Raw genomic sequence first — 17,470 nt, 5'->3', positions numbered from 1 at the left:
TGGAAAAAAAATCATTTTGTTCCTCAAAGATACCAGAAAAGTGAACCAGAAAGCCACCAGTACTGTAAGTGGTTTTCTAAGAAAATCAGTTTCATGTTTTAAGGAACAAAACAGTTTAGACGGTTCCTCTCCTACCGCTGGTGTTAAACTGAAGCTTAAAAATAGATTCTGAGACTCAACGTGTTAAAATTTAAACAGCAACTCAGTTAACAAGCAACAAGCTCGTTTTTCATGTTTAGCATCAGGTTGGACTTCAAATCTTTGAAGCTTCTGTGACTAAAATTAAAAACAATAAACTTTTTCTGATGTTCCACAAATGCATTGTTGTTTGAAAATTTGCTAGAAAACAATCGGAAATTTTGAGATTAATTTCAGAAATATTTGAGAAAAACTGACATTTTCTCTCAAAGATTCCAGATTTTCATAAGTTGAAAATAAGCAACTTCTGAAATTCAGAAAGTTTTTTTTTCCAGAAAATGTTCTGACTTTTCAAACTCAGAAATGTCTTTGTGCGAGTCTTTTTTGTTTTTTTGAGGAAATTTACTCCTTTTTCCCCTCAGTCCACTTTGGCCCTAACAGGCTGCCGTACCTTGCAGACGGTGGTGGAATGTGTGCAAGGAAGGCACCACAATAAAAATTATTTCCCAAAAACCTGAATCAAGTAGTGTAACAGTAAAAGATAATCACTCCTAATAAAATGGTCTTTGGTCTGACAGTATGAGGCTTCATGGAATCCATTTCCATTTGGATATTTTCTTCTAAAATTAAACATAACAGCTGAATCGCTTAAATAACCACATAAAGATTTTCTCTTATATTTGTACAAATGATAACTGATCCAAGTTTAGATCAGAAACTTCATTTTATCATTCAATAACCTTTTATAGGAACAGTTTCATCTGCATGGCTCTGTGGAGATCCAGAGGAAGTTAAAGTCTCTCTCTGCCTCAGGGTTTCGTTCCCCAAACAGTTTCCTGCTCCTGAATCCAGCCGCAGCTTTCAGACAGAGACGCGCTGCGGCTGGCAGCTTCCCATTACAGCCTCGCGCTGTCACATCTCCCAAAGCTGCAGACAACAATCCCAGAAAGAGGAAAAACAAGCAGTACAACGGTCAGGACGGCCTCAATAACCACTTCTGCTGAGACTGGTTGGTGAAGTGGAAACAGAAATGCCTTCATTGACCTCAGCAGCTCTTAATCTGGAGCTGTGACGAAAACTAGAGTTACTCTGACAGTAACAGAGCTCCACACTGACTCTCCTGGTATTACTACACAGCTGCTGCTTATTAGTTTATTTAAGGGATTTCTTGATTTTGCAGGTTTGGCAACATTAAGCCTGCCAGACCTGGAGAGGCATTAAGCAAAGAAATGTGGTGATTCACATTTCATTTATGGTGTAATAAAGAGGATTATTATTTTTAACATCAGACCAAGGTGGCTTGGATGATATTAGTCCATTAATAAGCGTAAAGGCAACAATACTTTATACATCTTTATATTGTCTTCTAATATTATTTCCCTAATCTAAACATTCATTGTTCATATTGGCTCAGTTTTAGTCACAGGACTGATACTGATATGTTAAAAAATGACAAACATCAGCCGATAGCGATGCTACTGCAGACATATCACCAGTACAGTGGATCCCAGAATAATCGCACTTCAGTTTTCAGATTTTCCTCTGGAACGTGAATACAAATTACTTGCAGGAAATCCACCTATTCATGGATTTATTTTTTACAAAGTATCTAAAGTATTGAAGGAAAAGCTGGAATGCCTCTGCGCAATATTTATGTTTCCGTCCAATTGACAAGTGAATTTTGAGCAGACTTTTAAAATGTTGCAAAAAAAAAAAAAAAAAAGGTAAAAAGTTTTTATCTGCATGCAACATCAATCAGTCCCTCCAGTTTCTCCAGATTCTACTGTGGTGGAAATTCATGCAAAATCAACAGATCACTGCACGTTTTCACGCTAATGTGTAATCTTGAGCTTTAAATGACGCACTCCCACCAGCAGGTGGCAGTATCTCTTTTTACTTTTTCTTTTTAACAAAAAGCTCTTCAGCCTAATGTCGCAATAAGAACAAATAACTCAAAATTTGTTATATTTCTAAATTAGCACCACAAAATTAATAATTTTGATTGCCAAAAAAAAAAAAATAATAATAATAATCACAAAAACTGTCAGAAAATCCTGGAGGGCCTGGTCAATTTAAAAAATCATATTTAATTTTAAGTAGGTTGATTATTTATATTTGAACAGTTTTATAATGGGTTTTATCCATATGTTCAACCGGCTCTTCGAGAACGTTCATGATCTGTGGCCAAAAGGAAAACGAGTCTGTAGATTTTCTGTGAAGTTATTAATGAACATTTGGTGTTTGAAATGTTAAAATGTGCAGCTCCGAGTGTTTTCAGAGGCTGTTTGTTGTCCCTCATCCCAGCAAACAGCAGGGATCCACCGGATCATTATGACTGAACAGCTGAACCAGGATCATGAAGCATTAAGCCTTTTTGTCTGCAGCATCTCTGTACATCATCAGTCTTTTGCGTTGTTTCTCTAAACACTTCAGTCAAAGTTTCAAGTCATTTTTGACAGAAGGTCTCGCAGACTGCAGCAGTCTGCCGGGTCCTGCAGACTCACTCAGGTATTCAGTCTGTTTCTGTTTCTCTGTCAGTTTTGGACTGAAGGATCAGATTCCTCCTCTTATGTAAGGAAAGCCTGCAGCCTGATCCGCTCCCTGGAAACCAGCTCCGGCGGTAAATATCCAGCTTTCAGCTTTTATTTATGGCACCAAACTAATCAGACACGCGTGGTCAGTTTCCACTGTGGCACCAGAGCCTCATCAGCAGCGATCACCACTAAAACTGATGAAACCTGAGCAACTTTCCTCCTGCAGCTGCGACTCTCGCGGTTTTAAAACTCGGTTTTAACGCGCTGAGCTTCTCACCTTCCCCGAGTCTCCTCCTCCCTGCAGCGGCCAGACACACGGTGACCGTCCCGGACCTGGCTCATGTTTCCCCGCAGACTCTGATTCACGCAGCGGACAGCTGACGGACCGCGGAGGGCCACTGCGCATGTCCGCTTCTGCACCGACTCCTGACTGACCAACTTCATCAGGCTGCTCAGATTCAAACAACCAGTTCATTTTTTAATTTCATTCTTCTAGTTTCCAAATTTAGGGTCGGGGGGCCAAGAGTGGCTCATGAAATTCTAAATGTGGGCCCTAAAAATGAGCAGAACTAAAATATAATTTTAGAGAGGATTCATGGCATAAAATCAACACAACTGTTGCAAAAAATAAACTCAGTTTCCAGGAGTGGTGAGAAATAATCAGAATAATGTGTCATATACTCTTTATAGCATGAACTAAAAATAGATCACTTTAACAAAGAAAGCCAGAAAACTAAATTTACCAATGATAAGATCACAATTATTGTGCAAAATTATATCATAAAAAAATTAAAAACATTTTCCCCATCAAAGAGAGAATTATACTCAAAACTTTCCAACTTCCTTACAAAAACAAACCACTAAGCAACATTTCTTATCAACAGCACGATAAACCAGCCATTCACGGAGTCGGTCAGTTCTTCATCTTTCTGTGCAACAAAACACTGTTGCATAAACAGGATGACACATTTGAAAAAACCACATCATCCCAGCGCAAAAACATTTATCAAAAAAACACGAGGAGTTTTATTCTCCTAAACTGCCATGTTTCCATTCAGCAACTTTATTTTCATGATTTCAATTTGTGCAGTTTTATGGTTAATGGAAACACAGCTATTGTCCAAAAAACGACAAGACAAACCATCCTCCTCCAAACACTTCCTGTTATCTCCATCGTTTCTGCCAGTAGTAACATTCGGCTGTTGATCATGTGACTTATGAGACACAAAAAAACAAAACAAAAAAATCTAAATATATCTATTTCTTTAGGCTGGTAAAACCTTTTCAACCGAACACAGAAACAAGATAACTAAATGAATTTATTTTAATTATTTTAATTTATGGAAACATCCCACCTGGGTAAATTCAGATGTAAGGTTTATAAAAACATGTAAATCAATCAGCCTCTCACCTGCCGCCAGCCTCCACTTCCTGCGGAGCCTCGCTGGTTTCCGGTCTCCCGGCCTGTGGGTCGCCGTGGCCGCGCGCTCTTTCACAAATCGGGTCCATTGGAACATAAACGTCCTGCTTTGAAGACATGTTGAAATGCTGAGGAACGCGGTCATCTGACGAGCAGCCGGCAGGTGCTGGGGTCAAAGGTGAGACCCGGCAGGGCGCCAGGGCCTGCTCCGGGTCGGTGAGGCTGGACAGAGCACCGAGCAGCGGGGAGTCTCGGACCTGCTCCCCCGGGTTCACCGCAGCCTTCAGGCCCCGCAGGCTCTCGCGCTTGTCGCCGCGGGGAATCGTCCCCACGTGGGTGTACATGTCGCTGGAGCGGGCGTAGCCGGGGCTGCGGAGGCCGGACTGCATGTCGTCCACTGACTGCGTCTCCTCCAGCACTGCGGCTGCCGCCGTCGGCTGCCTGGCTCCGCAGAGACTCCCATCAGACTGACAGGCTGCTTTGTTGCTGCTTTTCTCTGGGCAGCGGCGGGAGGAGAGGCTGCTGAGGCTCCCCAACCATTTAAAACCTGCAGAGGACGTTCAAAGTTTTATTGGCATTTCTCTGCATTCACACACCAGACACACTTCTGATTCATTCTGACACTTTATGGTCGTCAGACAACCTGAAGTTAAAACAGGTTAAATAACTATACGAGGTGCATTTAATAAAAATGCATTAAGCTGCTTTTTAAAGTATTTAACAAAGACAAGGATTCAGCAAGTACCATTACGAATCTAAAAACAGCATCATTAACACAGCAGAACAGGGAGATTCCAGTGGAAACCTGAGACATGGCAGCATTCACTGTCTGTGTTTAGATGGGCGGACAGCAGCTACCAATCAATCAGTTGATATATTTCAGCAACAAGGCAGTTCAAAGAGTTTTACATCATAAAAACACAAAAAAATATAGTCAAAAATACATCATATTGTCACCAATTAAGAAACCAGTAACATGCTTTGCCAGGTCATCAAAATCATCAAGACACAAAAAATATGTCGGGCAATGTTCCATTTTTATTGTTTAACTCTAAACATCTGGGCTTTTAGCCTGGATTTAAAGGAACTCAGTGTTTCTGCAGTTTTCTGGGAGTTTCTTCCAGATCTGTGGTGCATAGAAGCTGAAAGCTGCGTCTACCTGAAAGATCTAAGTTGAGTTTTGTCCTGATTCCAAACATTGTTGGAAAGCAGCAGCTGCGTTTGCATCACTGATAGCATTTATATTTTCAACAGATGCACTAAAATCATTATGATATCATGTTTTAAAGCCTATTGTGGAATCGTCCAATCAGTGATGTCTTGGTTTCTCACTGGGAGCTAACGCTACCGTTGTGCTAATGTTGTGTTTTTAAATTTGTCGTTGTGTTTAGTGATTTATCGATGTCTTTATATTCATGATAGGATTTATTCAGATTGTAACAAACAGCGGTGAAGCAAGCAGGAAGTAAAATAAAGTGATCCAGATGCATTTCTGAGGCGAAGCGTGTTTTAGCTGCTGATGACCTGCTGCTTCCCTCCTGCTGCTCTCTGAACCGTCAGCCTCTTAATGACTCGTATAACTGGAGACCTTCAGTCTGTTCCCTGTCACACTTTCTATAAAAACATGAAGAATCCGAGTTCAGCAACCAGAAACAACACGCCCACAGAAAAACGTGCATTATAAAGTTCATAGCTGCGTTTTGGAGTGACTTGTTTTAACGTAACAACTGTTTGACATGCAGGAAATGACTGGCAAGGAAGAACGTTTGGTAAAAAGGGAAACAAAACATCTGTGTGCTTTTATCAGGACTGTAGAGATGACAAACCTTTAATACTTTCATATTTCCTCAGTTTAAATTCCTCTGAATCTTTTGATCCGCTGGTGAAATGAGGTGAAGCCAGATGTTATAAAAAAAGAGAAATTTAATCTTCCCTCTGATATTTTACTTTCATCTGATGTTTTCATGTCGGGGTCGTCTGAGGAACATTCAAATATAAAAACTCTCAGCAGTTAGGCTCTAAAAGGCTGACAGATATTTATCTGCTCCATGCAACACTGCAGAAAAACTCCTGACTTAACTCACTAACTGGATGTCGGCTGGGCGCTGCAGATAAACCGTTTTCCTCTGAAGTTAGGATGATTGTGAAACATGTTTGCTGGTGAAGTCAGAAGGTCACAGATATTATCTGAAAATATTACCGAAACATGAAAAAGAGTCACTGATTCTATTTTTATGACTTTCGAAACCTGCAGTGGAGGAAAAGTTCATCACTTTAACTGATAGAATAAAAAATAGAAACAACAGGTCCAGGTCATAACTTTATGCTCTCAGTCAATATGAAACTGTAACAAACCACCAAACTGTGTCACTCATTACTGTTTGCAAAGGTACACAATTAAAAGCTAGCAGCAATAATTTGGGTTATTTGGTCAAAATACAAAAAAATGGAGGTAAATTTTTCAAAATCATATTTTCACCATGTTTTTCATTCACAACTTCATACTAAATATTTAATCAGCAAGCTAAATATTTCATAGTTTAGATGGCAAGCTAGCAACATATTCAGATAATAAGCTAAATATTTAGCTTCACAATTTAGCTCTGAGTTAAATATTTAGCTATAAGCTAAACACTTATTATACCAACTGAATATTAATTTTTCACACTAATATTTAACTTTCTAGCTAAATATTCAATTTGAAGCTAACAAGCTTCAGCAATGTTTCGCTTGAGCCAAACATTTAGTAAGTAAAATGTTTAGCTTCAAATAAAATATATAGCCAGAAAGTTAAATATTTCGTTTCCAAACCAAATGATGGAAACAGTTACTGACTTGACTTCCTGGCTAACGCGACGCGGTTTGTTCTGTTCAAGGATTTATGGGTCATGATGCTGATTGGGGAAACTTGATGATGAAACTTCAACAACTTTAAGCTTCAGGCTGTGAGGCTAACTCACAGTGAAGCGTTGTCCCATCCAGACATAAACTGTCTTCTCTTTGCTCAGCTGAGACTCAGTCCCTTCGAAACGCACAAAGAAGACCGTGTGCTTCTGTCACAATGGTCCGAAAAGATGTTTGTAAGAGGAACAGCAGACAAAGAAACTGTAGATACAGCAGACAAATGTCGATTCATCACATTCTGACAGGATTACATGAGTCCTCACATCAGCCCCGTTCCTCCAACCCATCAGATACGACGCCTCTGTTCCTGTACGTGACTGTCTGACTGAATGAGGTCAAGAGCTGCCATTAAATGGGTCTGGACTGGGGTGTTACTGGGATCATACTGCTAGAAATATAAGTATTGTATAAAAACATCTGATGGAAATATTTAAATTAAATTAATGCACCGGTTTACCAGACAGACAAAGTTCACTTTAAAAATGTAAAAGTAAAAACTGTTTGATTTTCTTTTTAATTTTCACAGGATGTTAAGTTTGTTTTAAATAAACTCAATTATTCAAGGCTCAATGAGAAAAAACAAAAATATTCCTACTATTAAATGGTAAAAGACAAAAATATTTACAGCAGATTTTTACTTTCGTTCAGATTATGAAACATTAGGAAGAGTTAATTAATTCTGTTTTCACAAACATCAAGTCCTGAAGGATCATTTGAGCTGATGTGAAAAAGTTCTTCACATCAGCTCTTCACATTTATTTCATTGAATTTTATCATCAAACACAGAAAAATACAGAATTATTATTTAGGCCACCAACATGACAGCAGTTCTGGATAAAGCGTAAATGTTTTCATTATGAGTTGAGCATAACTGCATCAAGCAACAGAAAACATGTTTCTCCTCATTTTACATTTTTGAAGTGTCACTTTGTGTAAAACGTTTTCCGAACCAAGAACAGGAGGAACCTTACCCTTTTTTATTTTGCTCATGGCGTCGGGTTGAGGACCCGTGTGAGGAAAGGTGTGTCAGGAATCCGCCGTCTTCCACTTGCTCTGCAGTTTGATGCTGAGCCTCACGCGCTTCACTCCACAGAGAGAATCGACTTCCTGTCTTCAACGCAGCGGAAACCTTGAAATTCACTCTGGGTTTCACAGCTTGTTGATGTAATCAGAGAAAAAAAGTCACCAACTTTATTCTGTGTGTGTGTGTGTGTGCGTGTGTGTGTGTGTGTGTGTGTGTGTGTGTGTGTGTGTGTGTGTGTGTGTGTGTGTGTGTGTGGTGTGTGTGGGTGTGTGTGTGTGTGTGTGTGTGTGTGTGTGTACATGCTACTAAAACAGAAATCTGCTGTGATGTACACACAGATTTTACAAACAGAAATGAAGTCATGGAAGGAGTCAGACTTTTTCTGTAGTCTCATGTCTAATGAAATCATCTCAGCTTGAGCTCATGTGAAATGAACAAACTGTTTCCATTGATAAAACAAAGATGAAGTCAAAAATAGAAAATGGTTGAAGAAGCTCAGAGCTTCCTTGTTGCACTGATCAGTCTTAGGTGAATGTAATGATCATCAGAGTGAAACTGTTGTGGTTTCTGGGAGCTTGAAGTTTGATTTTGTGTTTGGATCATTTCTTTGTCGCTGTGTTTCTGGATCCGACCGTTTCAGGTTGTTCTTTGTGTTTCAGGGTTTTTCTATTTGGTGTCTGGTAACTTGGTTAGATGGAGACCAGTGTAGTGAAAATGTTGCATTTCCAGCTGCTGTGGTTTTCTCTCTCACTAAACTAAGCGAAACAAACTAAACCTTTAGAGCAACCTGTTCCCCTCCTCGCCTGTGGGGGCGCTGCACCAAGAACAAAACTAGAGTGTTGTCAGATTTTAGGAGGATTTATGTTTGGAGACATTTCTTTAGCTGGCACTGGGTTACCCAGAACTGAAGCTACTTCCTGCATTTGAACCAGACCTGAGTTTAGTTTTTAATTTCCTCCTGTGGTTCCCACTCAGTGTTCAGAGAGTTGTTGGTTCTTCTTCTCCACAGCTTCTTTCCATAATTCCTTGTTCTGAGTCGCCTAGAGTTCTGTAAGTTTTGTTATTTTCATTAAACATGTATTCAACGAGGCTCTTAAACATCACCAGGCCTGGCAGAAACACCTTTAGAGGTCTGGACTGGTTGTTGGTCCAGTGTGTGTCGGCCCAATGCAAAGGCAGAAAGACGCAAGCAATGACCTCAGAGTATTTCTAGACCAACTGAAGTCCTTCATTCTGCAGAGACGAAGAGTAAAGAGAAAAATCAGCTGCCATTCCTTCCAGGAATCAACATCCCAGCTTATTTATCCCAAAGTCCAAGTGTCCAAAGGTTAAAGTTCATGTCTGGATGGATAACAAGACGATTTTCTCTGGTTTAATCAGAGATGAAGAAAAAGGGAATTTTCTTGACTTCCTGCTGCAGGTGAACAAACGGCTCCTTCCTGTGGTGCAATTTCAAACTTCACATCAGAATCTGACAGATACTCAGTGACGCAGTTTATTTGTTCATTTGGAGATTTAAAAACTGAAACTTCAGTGAATGAAGCTCCAATAGAAACAACAGATCTGATCATCTAATACCTCTGAGAGTTATTCCTGCTGAAGGTGGTTCACAAACATGCACATTTTACCAGATATTTAAGTTTCAATCAGGGTTCATCTGGTCATCTGGATAGATTTCTTCCTTTACTTTTTATTTTTCTCAGGGTATTTTTGTTTGATATTAAATTTGATGATGGTCTGGAGCATTTAATTTTGCCATTGAAGCAGAAAAACAGGAACTATGGGGCGGTTCTGTGAAAGGGACACATCTCCCTCCCTATTCTCCAGAACTGGACACTTCAGTCTGTCTCACTTCTTCCAGACTCACTTTTCAGTTGCAGATGTAAAAGTCCAACCACTGACTGGTTTGTAACCGTCAGCCTGTTGCTTCCCCAGAAACAAAAGCAGAGCATTCAGATTCTTTAAAACTTGCTGAAACAGAACCGTCAGATTTGAAGAAACGCTCCTGCCCCGTTTCACACTGACTGGTTTGTTACTGGTTTTCCTGCTGACTCTGTTCTGTGTTCAGCCACCAGCAGCTGCAGCGACGCCTGAAAGGCGTCAGAGAAAAACTGAAGGCTGTTACTGAACATTGCACAAACTCTGAGCAGCTTCCCGGCATCCAGGAAACGTTTTCAGCTTGAAGAGTCAAAGTGTCGAGTCAGGATGAGAAAAGGCACTGAAAATGGATTTACACTTTTATTCAGGTTTTGATTGAGAGTTACAGACACAACAGTGTTGTTCAAATTTACTCTTGTTGTCTTATCATTTTGTTCCCATAATTTTATTTTATTTTTCTTTACTCTGGTCCTAAAACTCAGCTGTAAAAAATAGTTCAGAATTTAATAGTAGAATAAAAAGGGTCCAAAAACATACAGTCTGAGATACAATGGGATAACTCAGATAAAACAAGTTTATGTGTTAGATTGGTCTAGTCAAAGCACATTAACCCAGATGTTCCTCATCCAGTCTCACGGAGCTGCAGCTGTTTAATAAACTCATCATGATATTCATCCTCAAAAGTTTCATGATTTTATCTGAAAACTCTTTTTTCTACTGCAATAAAATCTGAAATGTTTAAGTTTTTTTTGTTGTCAGTTTTCGCTGCTGGGCTGATCTTCTCATTGCGGCCACCAGATGGCAGCAGAAGCCATCTTAAAGAAGAGCCTGATGAACGTCACACATCAACATCCTGAACTCTCATCTGAACTGATGTCAGACAAACAGGTCAATAAGCATCTGGAGACGGCCTAGTCCAAACATTTATGGACAAAGTCAGGCTAGTTTCTGGAAACAAACAAATCAAAGCGGGTTGGATTTTAGCCTTGATTTAAAGGAATTCAGTGTTTCGGCTGTTTTGCAGTTTTCTGGATCAGGTTGATCGTTTAGTCAGATTTCTGAAGACCTGCTGCAATAATTAATGTGACTAAAGATAAATACATGAGTTTCTCTAATGCTGAGACATTCGTCCTCTGATCCTGGAAATGTTCTTCAGCTGATAGAAGGCCGACTTTAGAACCGTCTTTATGTGGAAGATGCAGGTCAGAGGTCATCCTGATGTCTAGTTTCCAGATGTAATAACTGAAGCTGAGTCGACTCTGGATCTTTAAATTCAAACTATCGTGACATAAATGTCTACAAAGACAGAATATCACTTTTTACTATTATTATTGTAAAATGATCCAGTTTACAGGATTCGGATCTTTTCCATTAACTTTCTCTCATGTTGGGGTGAATATCTGGTAAACCATGAAGACTCTGTTTCTGTCTGTTCAAGCTTTGGGACTCTAGTAATAAATGTTCTGACAGGAAGTTCAGTTCATCAAGGAAAATGTAATAATTTCAGCTCAAACAAAATCCCAATGATTGATTAGTTCATATAATGACACATGCTAATGCTAGCAGAACTGGACTGGTTCCGAATCACTATAAAGACAATGAATTCTAGATGTTTGAGGAAGAGTTTGATTTCTGAAACGAGCTGGACCCGGTTCTGTTTACATCAGTCAGACTGAACCAGGATCAGTTCCGTTTCTGCATAAACAATAATCTCCTCTTATGTCTTCAGACAGGAGCTGACCGGGTTCTGGGATCAGAACCTTTCTAAAGTCCATAGACGTGGACAGGTTCTGATCCCGGCTCAGTTTTAATAATGCAAAGTAAATTTCAGCTGCAGAGCAGAAACCAGGCTGAATCACAGGAGCGTCTCCATCTGCCTGAGACGCCAAACCGTCAAAGTTTCTTCACCACAACGAGACGGGAAGAACAGGAGGACATCTGGTTGATCAAATTAAAATGGAGTCTCTGTCAGCAGCTCCATCTGGCTCAGTCAGCTACAGTTCATTTATGACGCTTTATACTTTTACTCTCCAGAGTTTTAATCAAGAAACGCCAAATCGCTGCACGTTAATTAAACACACATCACTTCCTGGGGCAGAAAGTTGCAGGCTGGGATGATCGTCAATCAGTGGAAAGTGAAATCTGCGTTCTGGAAAACAGCTGGTCTGTCCCAGGAATGTGATTTATGGCGAATCACAGGAGAATAAAACTCTGCTGAGGATCTGCTGAGGGAACCTGCAGGTCCCCGGGAACAAACTGCAAGTTATTAAAGCAACCAATAAATTACACAAAATAAATTGAAAACTGTTGGTTTCATAAAAGCTTTTAAAAAAAACAAAATTACCCATTAAGTGGCAGTAAGTTATATGCTTGTTGCCTAACATTACTTTTATTTAGTTGTAAAAATGGTCACTGATCATGCACATCATTTTGTGTGCATGATGATGCAAACCAAACTTTTATTTTATGGTGAACCTTTTGAAGAAAGAAGATGGCGATGGTTCCATCCGTCTGTCTGCAGATTTACAGCAAACTGTTTGTATAAGTACCTGAACATACTTATCCTGGAAGTAAAGTTAGGAATATAGAATCAAATATTGAATGATGGAGAATCATGTGTTTAATCATTAGTAACCATGAAGCCTAGCATGTCTGATAATAACTGGCTGGCATCCAGACATCAGCTGACTGGTGAAGCTATAAGAGTTTATTTTTTTGTAGAAAGTCATTTCCTGTCATAAACCCAGACTGGATGCGTGATGCTGACAGATCAGACCAGCTGCAGCAGGAACTGGTTCTTCAGCCTGTTGGGATTTTTCTGACATTTATTTCATGTTTAACGCTCAGAATCGACCCGCTGAGCTCAACTCCTCTTCCTCCTCCTCTCTGCTTTCATAGCTGCATCGTTTTCAGAGCTTCGTGTCAGAGCAGAGGTTCAGCATCCAACATCTCCTTTGTTGTTTTCTGAAACCATCAGTCTCACATCTTTTCAGGCCGTAAAAAATCCAATTTATTTTTTTCCCAAATTCACCTTTTTTGTTTAAATTTTACTGACTTCCATGTTTTTCATTTTGATCATATTTATTAACCAAAACTGTGTAAGTATGATATAAAAAACGAGCATCTCAACAGCCAGTCGTCAACATTACCAGTTATTATGAATCTCTAATGAAACAAACTGCTGTGGTTTAATAGAAGTTTGGTTTTTTAAAGAACTCAAACATGCAAAATATAAGAGAAAATCTCTTCTAAAAACACTTTAGAGTTAAACTGAACAACAAAATATTAGTCACATAAAAACCCTGTACATAATTAAAATGCTTATACTTCTATAATAACCATATTTCTTCTAATCTCCGCTGACAGTCGGCGTTTTGTTTTCATTTTCACCTGAAGTCTCACAGTTCACCCAGTTTTTATTAATAAATGTGTTTTTATTTTTAATTGGTGAATTTCCATTGAACACATTTATTTTTGCATTTTTATGTTGAATGGATTCCAGGCCGGTGATCAGGCCACGGCGGGAAGCTGCAGAAACCCGAAAGTCTCTTTTCCCAGCTGTCAGGTAATTCTGTGAAATCCCATTTCTTATTGTAGTTTCCATTTTGTGTATCAATCTCTGTATTTTGTGCACCATGGAAACCGTCGGGGCCTAAACATGTGGAGCTGGACCCAGACTGGGTCCTGGATCAGAGCCGCCGGGTCCTGACCCAGATTCATTCTCACTGCTCTTTTCTCTCTGTCTTCCTCTGAAACGTTGCAGCTTTCATCCTTCAGACCTGCTGCATCCGTCCTGCAGCTTTAATGAACGACTCAGATCTGGTATGAATAATGACAGAAAGCCTGCATGGAGCCGCTGGCCTCCTTTTGTTGCTCAACGCTCTAAAATATAGATGAGCTTCTGCTTTCTGCTGCTGTAGCTGTTTGTCTGACTTGAGCAGGTTGAGCTGAAGCTGCAGAGCTTTTTAAACCAGAAACTGAAGTGAATGCAAAGCAGCTTCGTTATTCCCGTTTGTTTGCAGAACAAATCTCTCCGGCTGTGATTTATCCGCCTCTGCGGCTTCCTGCTTATTCCCAGGTGAGTCTACCTGTCTTAACGGCTGCCAGAAATAAAAACTTGTCACTTGGAAGCAGCTTGAGGAGGATCTGTGAATTTTCTGTCTTCTGTTTTCAATCACAAAGCAGCTTTAGAACCTGGTTGAGCTGATTTTCACTTTACTGACTCGTTTCTCTACCAACAGAAATGAGATTAGTGACCAAATTAAAATCTTTGATTCCTGTGAATTTGAACAAATTCACTAACATCAATAAGCTTCTCATGTCTGATGGATGGATACAATAAATGAGACATAAACAGAGATTTCATGTATTCATAAAGGATTATAACTGCATATGTTGAGTGTATTTAACTATGATGTTGGATAAAGTATAAAGTTCAGTCATTGAACATTCGGTTAGACTAATTAAAATATTACATTATAATTATAAATTATAAATTTTTAAGTCTCTTTCAGAAACGCATCATCAGCTGTTTTCATTACAAATATGTATAAAACTTTGTCTCTATTCTGCTAATGTTGAAAAAACACAATTTAGCAATTGCAGTGTCGCCATTAAATGAGAAACTAAATTAAAATGACAAAGTTATTAAGACTCAAGGCAGCGACGCATGTAAACAGTTCCATAAAAATAAAAACATGAGTTTTCTTGAAACTGGCTCGTTTCCATTTAGGGGATTATTTTTGTAATTTAAATTTGTGTAACTTTATGTTTAATGGAAACGCAGCTCCATGAACACAAACAGAGGAATAAATCAGATGTGAACTCATTTGTTTTCTCATCGGTCAGAAATGTGAGCGGATTCCCGTTTGCTCAGCTAACGTCTGCGAGTGGAAACTCTGGAAGGAGGACCTGCAGAGCGCTCTGACCTTGGACGCCCTTGGATCTGCAGGAAACAAGCAGCAGCTCATCAAATATTTACAGCTCCGTCTAATTCAGGATCAGATGAGTCTTTGCTGCAGGAAACACGGCGGAGCTCCAGAGACGCTCACCTCAACTCAGCTCAGGTCCAACATTTACAGACCAAATATATTTATACACTTATAAACTAACAGGAATCTGTGAAACTGTGTTTTTGTCTTTTAATACGCTCATGGATGTCAAACATAAACATCTGTCTGGTTGTTACAAAGTTCAAGGATGTGATTTTTTTACAACACAGTTTAAACTGAAGCAGCAGAAAGTTGGATCAATTTTTCTATTCAAACTGTTTTCAGAAGCAAAAACATAAAGTAATAAAAAACAAAAATAGTTTGAGAAGTTAAACCAAGACCAGATTTATCTCTAAATCCAGGACTGTGACCTCTGACCTTTTTACCTGTAAGATGCTGGATGACTGAATGAGACTCAGGATCCTTGTGGGATCAGAACCAGCAGAGCAGAAAATAATGACAGAAATAGAAATACTGAATATTAAAATGTTTAAACCCAAAACAGAAAACAAACATGAAAAAACCTGGAACACAAATCATAATTTCATCAGATGTTTATGACACATGACTGTAGGAAACAGGAAGTGGAGCCTGAAAATGATCTTCTGGGAAAACAGAGGAAGAATTTCAAGAACAACAGGTTGTTATTGTTCTGTCATGCAAACAGAAACTAATCAGTCCAGTGAGTCAAACCTTCACTGCATCAGAACTTATTCAGCAAATATGTTTCCATCTCCACTTCATTAACTGATTTCTACAAGAAACAAAAACCACCTCAGCATAAAAACCTGTTTGTTTCATTGAGAAAATTCCTTTTACAGTTTAATATGTGAATAAATTGAATATTGAGGAATAAAAATCAAATAATTGCATCAATGAGCAGAAAACAGAAACTGAATCTGAATATTAATTTTCAGATTCCCTGCTAACATAAATCATTACAATTAAAACAATAAATAAAAGAAAACCCAGTTAAGAATGAACTAAAAATATTTCAGATAGTAAAAAAAACAACTGAACTTTAAACAGAAATATCAGTTTGATAGATTTTGATCTCAGATGTTTTGGCATCAGCAAATTTTCCAACACTAAAATAAGCAAAGAGTTTCTCAGTGAAAGTGTCTCTGTGAGTGTAGATGTGACTCTTTTCTTCACAGTCGTAGAAGGAAACCTCCCCTGCATCATAGTCCAGCTGGACTCTGATCCTCTGGAGACTCTTCATCACTTTCAGAGTTTTACCAGAACCGTTAGTGTATTTTCCATCATCATGCAGCAAACGCCAGATCCCATTTTCTGGTGAAGAACAAGTATCTCTCCCTTCCTGTCAACAGACTCTTTAATTAAACCGATATTCCATCTAGGATGATCTCCCACCTCCACCTCCCAGCTGTGTTTCCCTGAGCTGAAGCCTTCAGAACCAAAAACATTGGAATAATTTGTGTTTCTCTCTGGATTATCAGGAAGCTGCTGCCATGTGTCTCCACGTCTCACCCTGGTCAGATCATCAGACAGGTAGAGCCATCCACTCGCAGTGTTTGGATCCAGAATGACGGGACTGAACTTCACCTTGTCCTTCATCTTCTCCCAGACTCTGAAGGACAGGTTGCCCAGGTGTTTGGCCACATCTATCAGAGCTCCTGGGACTACCTGTGGGTCTGGCAGTGACCTCTGACCTCTGGCTCTGCTCTGAGTGTCTTTATAACTGCTGAGGAACGACACGTTGTCTTTCTGCAGCTCTTCTTCAACAGCAGAGATGCTGTCTGACAGAGAGGAGATCTGCTCCTCAATCCTCTTCATCTCTCTGCTGATAGTCTTCCTCTTCTGCTCCTCTTCCTCCCTCAGAGCTGCCAGTCTGGACTCCTCTTCCTCTCTCAGGAACTGGTGGAGCTTTTTGAACTCAGCTCTGATCTGTCTCTCTGTGGACAGCAGCTGCTTCTTGGAGTGTTGAATCACATCATCGTATGTTTTCTCCACCTGTTTGTGTTTGTTCCTCTTGTCCTGCAGAGACTCTAAGTCCGATTTCAGCTGCTGCTTCAGATCTCTGACTGCTTGTTCAATAGGAACCACTTTGTGACTCTGGTGGAGAGAAAACTCACAGACAGGACACACAGCTCTCTGCTCGTCTTCACAGAACAGTTTAGGGTCTTCTTGGTGTTCACTGCAAACCATCAGCTGCTTTCCTCCTTTTTCTGTCTCTGAGGATTCAGATTTCTGTCTTCCAGTAAAAGAATCAGCCAGGTCCTTCAGAGTGAAGTTAACTCCTGGTAAATCCTTAGAAGATCTTCTTTTGCAGATGGGACAATTCTTGTTTCCAGTTTGTTCCCAGAATTTCTGCAGGCAGCTTGAACAGAAGCTGTGGTTGCAGCTCAGAGACACAGGATCTCTGAACGTCTCTGAACAAACATGGCAGTTCAGGTAACGTTCCAACAGAGCCGTGTTTTCTGCCATTTTCTACAGAAATCCTCCAGAACCAGAAATCACCAGGTCAAAGTTTCTGCAGCGTTTCTTTAAGTTCCAGTAAACCTTCGTGTTTCAGCTCAGATCTCTACCCTGTAATGGAGTCTCGGCTCCTTTTCATCGG

At 39.7% G+C, this 17,470-nt stretch overlaps 1 protein-coding gene and 1 pseudogene across 1 annotated transcript in view; both read right to left on the bottom strand.

Annotated features, from left to right (window-relative positions):
• sh2d3cb (SH2 domain containing 3Cb) overlaps nt 1-8,036 on the bottom strand; it is a 38,016-nt gene extending 29,980 nt beyond the window's left edge. The window contains exons 1-2 of the mRNA XM_055039948.1: nt 7,968-8,036; nt 4,084-4,639 (exon numbers count right to left, since the gene is read on the bottom strand). Of these exons, the coding sequence (XP_054895923.1) occupies nt 4,084-4,639; nt 7,968-7,986 (575 nt within the window). The 5' untranslated portion in view covers nt 7,987-8,036. The remainder of the gene's footprint in view (nt 1-4,083; nt 4,640-7,967) is intronic.
• A 6,995-nt stretch (nt 8,037-15,031) lies between these two features.
• LOC129365699 (zinc-binding protein A33-like) lies at nt 15,032-17,470 on the bottom strand (annotated as a pseudogene).

This window comes from Poeciliopsis prolifica, unplaced genomic scaffold (assembly GCF_027474105.1).
Source record: "Poeciliopsis prolifica strain line A6 unplaced genomic scaffold, Auburn_PproV2 SCAFFOLD014, whole genome shotgun sequence".
NCBI classification, from domain to species: Eukaryota; Metazoa; Chordata; class Actinopteri; order Cyprinodontiformes; family Poeciliidae; genus Poeciliopsis; species Poeciliopsis prolifica.
Note: the sequence above shows the minus strand (reverse complement) of the source record. Positions and strands in the feature narration are given on the sequence as shown.